The sequence below is a fragment of the Aegilops tauschii genome, unplaced genomic scaffold (genome assembly GCF_002575655.3).
Source record: "Aegilops tauschii subsp. strangulata cultivar AL8/78 unplaced genomic scaffold, Aet v6.0 ptg000339l_subseq_43514:103354_obj, whole genome shotgun sequence".
Lineage (NCBI taxonomy): Eukaryota > Viridiplantae > Streptophyta > Magnoliopsida > Poales > Poaceae > Aegilops > Aegilops tauschii.
The window spans coordinates 35,965-46,310 of record NW_027332590.1 but is presented as its reverse complement, the minus strand read 5'-3'; the positions used below and the strand labels follow the sequence as shown (position 1 = coordinate 46,310).

At 52.4% G+C, this 10,346-nt stretch overlaps 3 protein-coding genes across 9 annotated transcripts in view; 1 reads left to right on the top strand and 2 right to left on the bottom strand.

Moving 5' to 3' along the window:
- Positions 1–235: 235 nt before the first annotated feature.
- Positions 236–1,765, bottom strand: LOC141029102 (uncharacterized). The gene is made up of 3 exons (XM_073506129.1): positions 1,688–1,765; positions 1,440–1,586; positions 236–916 (listed from the first exon to the last, which is right to left on the bottom strand). Exons 1-3 carry the CDS (start codon positions 1,763–1,765, stop codon positions 236–238), a joined length of 906 nt encoding a protein of 301 aa, XP_073362230.1.
- LOC109785103 (protein synthesis inhibitor I) lies at positions 1,701–7,416 on the top strand. 4 transcript variants are annotated; one of them, XR_012191286.1, is made up of 5 exons: positions 1,701–2,690; positions 5,686–5,783; positions 5,897–6,691; positions 6,839–7,010; positions 7,366–7,416. XR_012191286.1 is itself a non-coding variant. In XM_020343708.4 (4 exons), exons 1-3 carry the CDS (start codon positions 2,550–2,552, stop codon positions 6,681–6,683), a joined length of 1,026 nt encoding a protein of 341 aa, XP_020199297.1. In that variant the 5' UTR covers positions 1,701–2,549; the 3' UTR covers positions 6,684–6,691; positions 6,839–7,416. The 4 variants fall into 4 exon arrangements, 2 of the variants coding, with proteins under 2 accessions (XP_020199297.1, XP_073362227.1); XM_020343708.4 differs by having other exon boundaries at positions 6,839–7,416; XR_012191285.1 differs by having other exon boundaries at positions 1,702–2,690; positions 5,897–7,010.
- Positions 6,998–10,346, bottom strand: part of LOC123493575 (uncharacterized) — a 23,350-nt gene continuing 20,001 nt past the window's right edge. For 2 of the 4 annotated variants that reach the window (XR_012191288.1, XM_073506127.1), the window contains exons 5-8: positions 8,401–8,750; positions 8,220–8,314; positions 7,864–8,145; positions 6,998–7,779 (exon numbers count right to left, since the gene is read on the bottom strand). Coding sequence is in view for 2 of the 4 variants with exons in the window: in XM_073506127.1 (XP_073362228.1) it covers positions 8,521–8,750 (230 nt within the window). In the remaining 2 variants the exon portion in view is untranslated. The remainder of the gene's footprint in view (positions 7,780–7,863; positions 8,146–8,219; positions 8,315–8,400; positions 8,751–10,346) is intronic. The other 2 variants (XM_073506128.1, XR_012191287.1) reach the window with 2 other exon arrangements.

Here is a 10,346-nt window from a genome sequence, read left to right as displayed (position 1 = left end):
TAGCATAGTGGAGTTCAACATAACCATAGATTCTTACAGCCATAATTAATAGATTCTTACAACATTAGCTAAAGACCATAGCATAGTGGAGTTCAACATTGTTCACAACTACTACATCCATACATTACACTTCACTAAACCACCCTTCACAAAAGATTAGCAAAGCCTTCTATCAAAGCAACATATATCATGATAGGTATGCTCTACTTCATCTACCAGATCATCTTCATCTACCTCATTCCTTCAAGATGTCATGGATCAACTTCAACTTCTCTTTGCTCTTCTCAAGTGAATTGAACTGAACAGCTAGCTGGAGCTTTAACTCATCCCTGCATTTTATCAGATTCTCATGTCCCCTCTTGAGATCATACATGTGAAGGTTCAGCTGCACATTCTCTTCTGTGAGTTTTTTCACAGACTTGGTGAGCTCATCAACCTGAATCTTTAAATTGTTGTTGCCTTCAGTTAGCTTTTCCTTCTCTTTCAAATGATTCGTCTTCAGGTTCCTAATGACACTGCCTTGAGCTTCTAGCAGGTTCATCAGCACTTTATACTTCTCTTTCAGCTTCAAGTTCTCTGCCTCTTTCTTCTCCATCTCATTCTTCATGCCAGCCACAGCTGATGCACTGGCAACCTCAGCTCTCTTCTCCTTAGCTTGCACATAGCTCAAATCCAACACCCTGTCCTCCTGTGCACCGAGAAGTTGATGGACATCTTCAACTAGTTTGTCATAGTTGGCATCCAGATTCCTTTTCTCTTCTTTAAGGTGGTGGATAGTAAGTGAACTTTCCAGGTTATCCTTCCTCCTAGCATGCCTGCTGTCTTCAAACATTTCCCAAAGCTTCAACAATGCATTTTGCATTGTGGGAGGCCACTCTGGGTCAACCCACGCAAGAAAACCACAATTCTCACTTTCCTGTAATATAGTAAACATTTATATTGTTACTCTCTCAAGAATTACAATTATGAAAGGGCACTTTTAAAAAATCAACTAAGAGCATAAGAACTACAACCTATACATGTGGTCAACTAAAAAGTGCTACTTCTACTGCAACCTATACTGCCTCAATTAAAAATTAGCATTTACACTGCTAACTAAGCTGCTGGTCATATATACTACTACAAAAAAGTGGGCAATTTAACTAAACATGAATATACATGAGCACATGCCTACACAACATGTTGCAGTGAGCTTCAGTACTAATAAATAACTAAACTATGAGCATCTCCACTACCAACTAAGCTGCTGCCCATATATATTACTAACATCAGGTGGCATGTTTAACAAAGGTGAGCATCAAAGCTACTAACTTACTAATAAATAACTAAACAATGTGCTTCATCATCAGTAGGAGTACTCCATCAGTAGTACTAACTTACTAAACAGAGGCTACCAACTATATTACAGTGAACATAGAGAGAGAGAGCATGAATCTTACAGGCTGAGCACAAACTAGAAACCTCCTGCCCGTCTCAAATGATTCAAAAGCTACACGACGCTCAGTTGGCAGCCGATGCTCCACGCAGAGCCCTTCTGATGCCTTCTCCAAGCCATTGTAGTCTTGGTCTTCAATGCTAGCAGGAATCTACAGGAGCAAATCCCCAAATCAGAAAACCAGATCAGCAAATCCCCAAAATCCTTAAATCAGAAACCCTAACCCTAACTCACCCTAGCTCTACCACTGACCTGATAATGCATACCGTCTTCGGAGGAGGAGATCTGCAGGTTGGACAAGTCATCGCTGCTCTCATCCTCGAAGACCATGGCGCGGCGGCGATGGCGGACGCGGCGGTCTGCGCGGTGAGTGGCGGTGGATTGGAGCGACGAGGGCGATGGGGCGAGGAGAGGGACAGAGTGCGGTTGGCTCCGGTCCGACGAGCCCCGACCCAGCTACATGGTGCGAACGAGCCGGGCTGGAACGAGTGACCGAGCGGGTAGGCCACCGTGGCACCTGACACTTGGGCCGGTCGGTCAGATACGTGGTCAATACGGGCTTATACGACTGTCAGACCGTTTCGCAACACTTAGGCTCTGAGCTGGTACTGAACTGCAAAAAAAATGACTGATGGTACTGATTCGTCACGACGTGCCGAAGTGTGGTAGTTCCTTGCAATTAACTATGTTGTTTAGTTTGTAGCTATGTGCCGTTGGTTGATGCTTGGGAGTTTGGCGCTCCAGCGTAAACAACGTAAGCACAGGCTGCACAACACAGCGTAACGGTAGTGGAAGGAAGCGATGTGCTTTAGGCGGGTATCCCATTTGTCTCTCCGTGGATGTAGGATGTAGTATTATCGCTTATCCCACATACTCGTCTAAAACACGATTTGCCCTTTTATTTATTGCTCCACACAAAGGAATCCCCTCCTCACGCTGCTCTTGCTCGCCACCTGCCCGTGAGCACTGGGCCTGCGCCGCCACGATTTTCCCTTTTTATTTATTCCTCCACATTCCCCTCACGCTGCTCTTGCTCGCCACCTGCCCGTGAGCACTGGGCCTGCGCCGCCACTCTCTGCGCACTCCCGAGACGCTGCCGCTGCCCGCTGCTACGATGGACTGGGAAGAAGCGGCGACTTTGCAGGTGGAGGCCGTAGCGGCGGCGGCGGTTGATTTGTCGCCGGTGGAGGCCGTAGCGGCGGCGGAGGAGGTTGAGGCGGACACATCAGTCAACCGCAGCATCGTCAACAATCAGGTACCGATGCCTTCTCCCCCTTTTATGTATATATATATACTCCAGTGGAAGTAGATTCCAGCAGTCTTTTTTAGAATCTGAGCAGTTTTTTACTAGACTAGATCTTAATTAGAGGAGGATATGTCTAATCGATCTGTCGGTTAAGCGGTGACAAACAATAGCGGCGGCTGCTACGGATCAGCCGGATGATTTCCCCAGGAAATCATCCGGCTAGCCAGCCGTACGATTCAGGCGCGGTGGCCGTTCGATTCATGTGATGCAGCCAGTCTTCCTTTCCTTTCCCCGGGTCTACACACAACGCGACACCACATGAGCTTCAACGCTTCCGCCGTGGCACCGGCGCCGGCGGCCACCCAGCAGCGGATGCTGCGACCCCGACGAGACACGAGGCTGCGCACTACCTGTTGCATCTCTCGCCACGCGGCAGCACTCGTGCTGCAAAAAATCAGAGCGACGCCGGCCACCGTCCTTGCCATTGGTGCCTTGCAGCTCCGCCACCCCCACTCTGACCGTGGATGCTTTGCAGCACTGCCGCCGCTCCCGCAGCACTAGTGCCTCCACCACAGCACCGACGCCGCCGATGAGCGCTGCATCGCGCATCACTGGTTCCTCTTCGCAGCGACACACGTGTTGCATAGAACCGCCGACAGCACCGACGAGCGTTTTGCAGCACTGGAAGTTGCCGAGGAGCGCCGTGTCGCTGTGCCCGCTGCCGTCGATGAGCGCCGCATTGCCGGCAACACTGACGGGAGTTGCATCTGAACATTGCAACTACCCCTCTCCACGCTGCATTGAAGCTCCGCCGCCGCGCGTGCACCACCATGCGTGTTGCGTTGTCAGCTTCCGTCGCCGGCGAGATACACGGGTCGCAGCAGCAGGTGGTTTACGCGAGGGAGAACTCCGGCTCGACGCGCCAGCGGTCACACGCTGAAGCTCCATTGCAGCGTCCTCGGCAGCACGCAGTGCTCCATTACAACGCCGGCTGACGTCGATGAACGTTGCATCGCAGCACCGGTGGCCGCCGAGGAGCGCCACATCGCCGGCAGCACTGACGAGAGTAGCATCTGAACATTGCAACCCGCCCACGCTGCATTGAGACTCCGCCGCCGCGTGCACACCACCGTGCGTGTTTCGTTGTCAGATTCCGTTGCCGGCAAGATACGCGGGTCGCAGCACCAGGTGGTTCACGCGAGGGGAACTCCGGCTCGACGCGCCGTCCGTGGCATGCTGAAGCTCTATCGCGTCGCCCTCAGCACCACGCGATGCTCCATTGCAGCGCCGGCACGCGATCCTCTATCACAGCGCCGGCGGTCGCACGCTGAAGCTCTATCGCATCGCCCTCAGCAGCACGCGGTGCTCCATTGCAGCGCCGACACGCGATCCTCTATCGCAGCGCTGGCGGTCGCACGCTGAATCTCCATCGTAGCGCTGGCAGGCGCGCGAGGAAGCTCTATCACAGCAACCCGCGACGCTCGGTGATGCAACCGGCGATGTTGCATCAATTTCGCGGTCGGGATTTGGATGCGCGGGAGGGTGGTCGGCGTCTGAATCCTCTCTATATTCACGGTGGCGGGGAAAGTGGTGGTAGCGGCCGAGAGCTGTCTCCATATCCGGCGAGAGGTAAGGGGGTAAGAGCATCTCCAAAAGCCGCGCAACGCGCGACGCGTTAAAAGTCAGAATACAGCGCCGGGTGAGCCAGGTTTTGCGCGCGGCGGTGCGCTGGCTCCAGCGGTCGCCGCAAAATAAAGCGCGCCCGAGCCGCTCCAGCAGGCGCGCTATATTTTATAGAAATGCGTACATAGTTCAGTCTTCTCCTACAATACATAGTCCATAGTACATAGTTCTACTATACATAAATAAAACGAAAAACTACTACTACTCGTCATTCTCCGACTCGGACTCTGCCTCGGTGATGTCCTCCTCAGACGTTGGAGCGTAGGCGTCAAGGAACCGCTCGTCGCGGGAGTCCCAGGACTACGCATCTTCTAGCGCGATGTTGTATTTAGCGACCGCCTTTCGCGTTCGCTTGTCCTCGTGATAGGCGGCTCGCTCCTTCCTCCTCTCCTCCCTCCCCGCCCTCCTCTCGGTGAAGAACTGTTCCTCATTGATAATATCTTGCGGGAAGCGTTGCCTCCACAACGCCATGGCTTCCTCGTCCATCTCGGCCAGGCTAAGACAGCGCTCCCGCCTCCGGTTTTTGCGCCGATCCTCGTCGGTGATAAGCCGCGGGAAAGGAGCCAACTCATGTGCCCGCTCCGGCGTCGCCACGTCAGTGAAGTTCATGTCCCAACGGGACCGTCGGAGGCGCCACGCCGCAGCGTCGTACGCGCGGGCACCGTCCTGGGCGGTGTCGAAGGTTCCGAGGCCGAGGCGCACGCCACCGCCCAACCGGATCGAGGCGGAGTATGTGCCGGACGGACGCACGCGGACGCCGCGGTAACCCGAACCTCCCCGGCGGCGAGGCGGCATGATGGCGCGGTGGTGTCGTGTCGGCGGCGAGGAGAGAAAGCGCTAGAGGGAGCGAGAGAGAGTGGCAGAGGGCGCCGCAATTTATAGGCGCGCCGAACGCGGTGCGCCAAATCTAGCGTGCGGGCTGCCGCCTTTTCCCGCGCGCGCGCATTCGTTTCCCGCCACCGCTGGAGCGCGCGAAAACGTCCCGCACGTGCTAAAAGCCCAGTTTACCGCGAGCGCGTCTTTTGGCGCGGCTGTTGAAGATGCTTTAAATGGAGGAGAAAGATAAGTTGCGGGCGAGAAAAGTCGCGGAGAAAAGATATGACTGGGAGAGATATGGATGCGGTGTGTGTGGGACCGAGCAAATGACTCGGTAGATAATACTAAGAGTTTTCCTAAACAATAAATAGGCTTGTATCTCATGAGATTTACGACACTCAGTTTTAGTATCAACCCCGGCAGCGGCAAAAAATAAATATAAAAATATAAGTACGTACCAAAAGACAAGTACTCATAATCATCTTTGTCTTCATTTTTTGTGCAGAGACTCACTCCTATTGCAAAGCTTCTCATTACATTGGTAGGAGTTGTAATTGCATTTCAACCTGCTAGTGCTATCAAGATTCCTGAGAGTATTAATGGGTATGAACCTCTTTTTTTTGTTTTTATTTTCCTTATACTAAATGCATAAATACAAGTATACAGTATGCGAATATTTCATGGCCTTTAGTAATTAGTTCTTTTTTAATTGGCAGAGTGCCACTTATTGGGATGGAAGCGGATCTAGAGGACTATGCTAGGTTGGCTCGGGAAGGACGTCGAGTAGCCAAAATGCGCTCGCCATTTACCATGTCAAGGGAAGGTCTGCCTGTGCTTGAAAATCAGACTGGAGTTGCAAAACCACCGCCGGCCTGGTTATATAACAAGATTGTAAATGGCCATGATCAGGTGGTATTTCTGATTAGAAGCGATAACCTGTATATCGGTGGATACATAAATCCCCAAGGAATTATCCATTCATTCGCCGAATATTCAAGTATGCTCCCCGGATCCATTTCTCTAGGAATCGGTGGAAGTTATAGAGACCTAGTTGGTCGTAGGTCAAACCTTGCAAACCTTGATCTAGGCAAAAGGGCAATGAAGAGAGCTTTGAAGATTCTTTCTCGGTACAAACATGGAGTCAGCGACTTCTTTCAGATGACAACTTCACTGGCAAGGTACTCTGTAGTATTATGTGAGGCACAGAGGTTCACGGAGATTCATGAATCTTTACTTGATAAATGGAACTCAAGGACTGGATACTATATTCAGCGGCCTAAGGAGCTCTTAGTTAGCTGGGCTTCACTGTCGTGTGGTGTGCTGGAGAAGTGGAAACCCACCCTCAAATATGGTAAAACCTATTATTATGAGACATTGTGGAACTATGACAATGTACGGTTCAAACTTAGAACATCAAAAACAGGAGCTCCATATCTCTTGAGACTGCTGATAAAGGGCAAAAGATGCCAGGATAGCATAATGGGCTGGGGCCACCGCCCTTAGGTATGCAGGCAAGTATTTTTCTTTCGTTTTATTCATACCATGCAATTTACAATGCTGAATTGGATACTCTGCCCACCATTAGTACCATGAACTTTCCTGGGGTTTTAGATCCATGACAGCAGCCTTGAGCTGAATGTGCTTTTGTTGAACTACAGGTGTGGAGAAGGGCAAGATGGAGTGCAGTGATGGAGTGCTACCCCTCCTCTGGATCTGAAGCCTAATAAGGAATAAATAAAAAGCTACAACACATGGAGTTGACTTGGTTCCTAACTCCATGCTGAATAAATATTCTTCTGGGATGTTACCCTGCCAAGTTGTGTTGAACATGTATTAAAGCATAGGGGCACTTATATCTCCCCTAATAATAATAATTAAACCGGGTACTTGTCTCCCCAAACTCTGGTTTTTCAGTTGGTTCGGTTGGCATGGCACGGCTCGCCGATTTTTCATTCTGTCGATATATCCGATTACCTCTGTCATGTCCGATTACCTCTCATCCCATCGTCCGTATCAATAGGTTGCTGCACTTTGCTTCCTTCATCTGCGTTTTAGGAGCGTCTCCTTGCTGCGGGCATGTTGTTCTCTTACGACCCTGCGTTTTGCAGATGCTACAGAATCTACTCCTCTTTGCTCAGGCCTTCATACAGCGTCTTGTCCCTCGTGTTCATAGGCCTCCCTGCAGTCCTCATCTTCAGGGGTGCTCCCAATCACGAAGGAGGTTGCTGTGCCCTGACATCCTGTCGTGTGCGCTGTCAACAGTTACTGCCTGCTCAGCTACCTTGGTGGCTTGCTTATTGGTAGCACGGTCCTCGAGCCCAAGCCCATCCCTGGCATGCTCAAATGGCGTCATCACAACAATGGCTTGCTCGAACAGACTCATCAGTCTTTCATACGCTTCCACACTCACATCTTCGAGCTTAACCAGCTCTAGTGCCTTGACGTACATTCTTGTATGCCTGAATGTTAGCGCGGTGGCACAGAGCTGGTCTCCCTGGTAATGCTGAAGGTGATCTGGCAAAACATCCCTCACATCCCTTGTCCACCTTTTTACAATGTGCCTTTCTGGTATCTCTGTCATGCCACGATAGTCCATAATCTGTCTCATGCAAAACAAATAGTATAGGTTAGCTCCCAGGATTGGGCTAATGATCAGCTTCACAATTTCTGTACTTGTGCACACCTTAAGAACATGACAGCATAACATGCCCATATGTTCGAACATACCACATTCACATTCAGATTCTGCTCAATTGTCAATCATCTTCACCAGGAAAACAACCCTGCTCCATTTCTCCCTTCTTTTCAGGCCGAGTGTGTGTTGCCCTGTATAATTCATTGTTCTCAGCCTGTTCGACCCGATACCCACCCAACTAGTACAAAATTTGGCCGAATTGCTCGCCCGAGTGTACACCTTGCTGGCATGTATTTCAATTGACGAGTTCGTTTTGAGGACGTCGCCACCCTGAATGTGAAACGGTTTTTGTCAGCTCACTCATTCAAGACTAGACTCTTCGTCACAGAACAGTTTTAACTTACAATCTTGGTTCTTTTCTCCTCGTAGCTCTCATCGGACTGGCGATCAAACTACAACCTCATGTACACCCGCACCTGTTCTCATGCAAAGGTTTCCCCTAGACAAACCAACGAGAATATTTGTCAGCACGGTACATCTTAAATTCAGCTCAGCAACTTACATATCTTAGGCTGAACTCCCTACCGAGCGTCCACAAACAATTTCCTGCATTGTCTTCCACTTCTCAGGATTGAGCCGGCTCTTTCCATATCTGATACTCCATCCATCCCAAAATGTAAGATCATTTTTAACACTTTTACACTATCATATGACAAAAATGATAAAAAATGATCTTACATTTTGGGACGGAGTGAGTATCAATCTGTGCTCCCAGGAATACAAATTGTAGCAGTGGTATGCCTTTGTCAGTGAGTTGAAGGTGTTGCCCAGCTCCAGCTTGATCACTTCTTCGCCATCCCTCTCTGCAAATCCTCTTATCATTTTCTCCAGAGCACCCATTCTGCTAGCGCATGGCGCTCGCAACCACGCTAACTCTGTCCAGCAAAATAGAAAGAAGATTCAGTGCATAGACGGCGGACTCAGAAGTCAGAACCCTACACTTCTACTTCTCTGCTACCAGAACAACAAAAAAATCAGAGCACACAACACCTAATCACAGCATGCGAGCATTAGAGCATATCCACTCGATTTGGCCCCCCCAGGGGCGCTCAAATAGCGCCGCCTGGGGGCGCGCCGGCGAAAATCTCGGCGTCGGGGCGAGATGTTTCCCAACCGCCGACCCAAGGCCGGCCCCAGACGCCGTTTTTTTGTTTTTTTTCAAAAACAAAACTCGGCCACAGTTCAGCCAAACACGACGCAAATTCGAGCAAACTTGGCGAGTTCATTGACATATTTACAGGAACTTGTGAAAAACAAACTAATAAAGGAAACCTTCATGGCGAGGAGCACCGGCTCGACGACGCACGGCTCCTTCTTCGGCCTAACGAGCCGGGCAGAGGTGGGGAGGGCTCGTTGATGGCGATGCCGCCACCGCGGGTGCGCCGACCGAGCGGCGTGTCTTGGGGCTCCGGCTTGACAGGGCGGAGAGCGGGTGAGCCGGAGGAGCGGGAGCGGGAGCCAGACAAGGAGGACTCCGGCTCCATGCGCCTCGGCGTCCACGAGCTGCCACACCGGAGGGAGAAGGTGGGGGCCGACGGGTACTCCAGCCGCGGCGTGTTGCCGCCCTCGATGTATTAGAGGACGGCCTCCAACGTGTGGCCTGGCACGCCCACCATCGGCGGCACCCTTCCGAGTTTTGGAGGCCGCGGGGTTCGATGCCGTTGGTGGCCTCGAGTTGCTCGGCGTGACGCCGCCTGAAGTACGGCTCCCACAGCGTGCTGTCAGAGGTGAACCTCGGCCCGTCCCTCGCCGACTGCGGCAGTGAGGCGTGGATGCGGGCGATCTCCACCCACGGGTCCGCCCCAGAGGGAGGCGGCGGCACTGGACCCTGCCGGCGCTCCTCCACGACACCCGCATGTCCGGCGGGGCCGGGTAGCCGGCCTCGTAGAGGAGGCGGGCCTCGTCCTCGCGCAGGGGTAGCGCTCGGCAATGGGGAAAAAGGAGGGACGCCAAGGAGAGAGGAGAGACGGGAGCGTCGGTGGTAGAGAGAGTGCAAGTGTGCGTCTCACCGGTGTGGGAGAGGTGGCTTTTATAGCCGCGGGCGGGCGGCGAGCGTGTGTCCGCCGTGTGTATGCGTGGCGGGAGAGGGCCGGACACGCATCGCCATGCCTTCGCTGCGGCACCCGTGAGGCATCAATGGAAGGCTGACCAGCGCGCCAGCCTCCCCGCGGGAAACCGAGGCGATGAGGACGATGCGGGCGCGGGGTCGCTGACTCGGCGGGCCCGCCGTTCTTTCGCCCCAAAACCGATTGCCCTGGCGCCCCCGGGCGCCCCCAGCGCGCTGGGTTCGGCCTGGGTCTGCCGACGCCAAATTCGGCCCTAACTGGCGAAAAATGGGCTTTTGGGGGGGGGGGGGGCGCGGCTGCGCTTTCAGCGCCAACGATAAGAAAGGGCCTTGGGGGGCTTGCTGGGGGCGCCGCTGGAAATGCTCAGTATTTCGATACATCCCAAGCACACGACCCCATCAACAA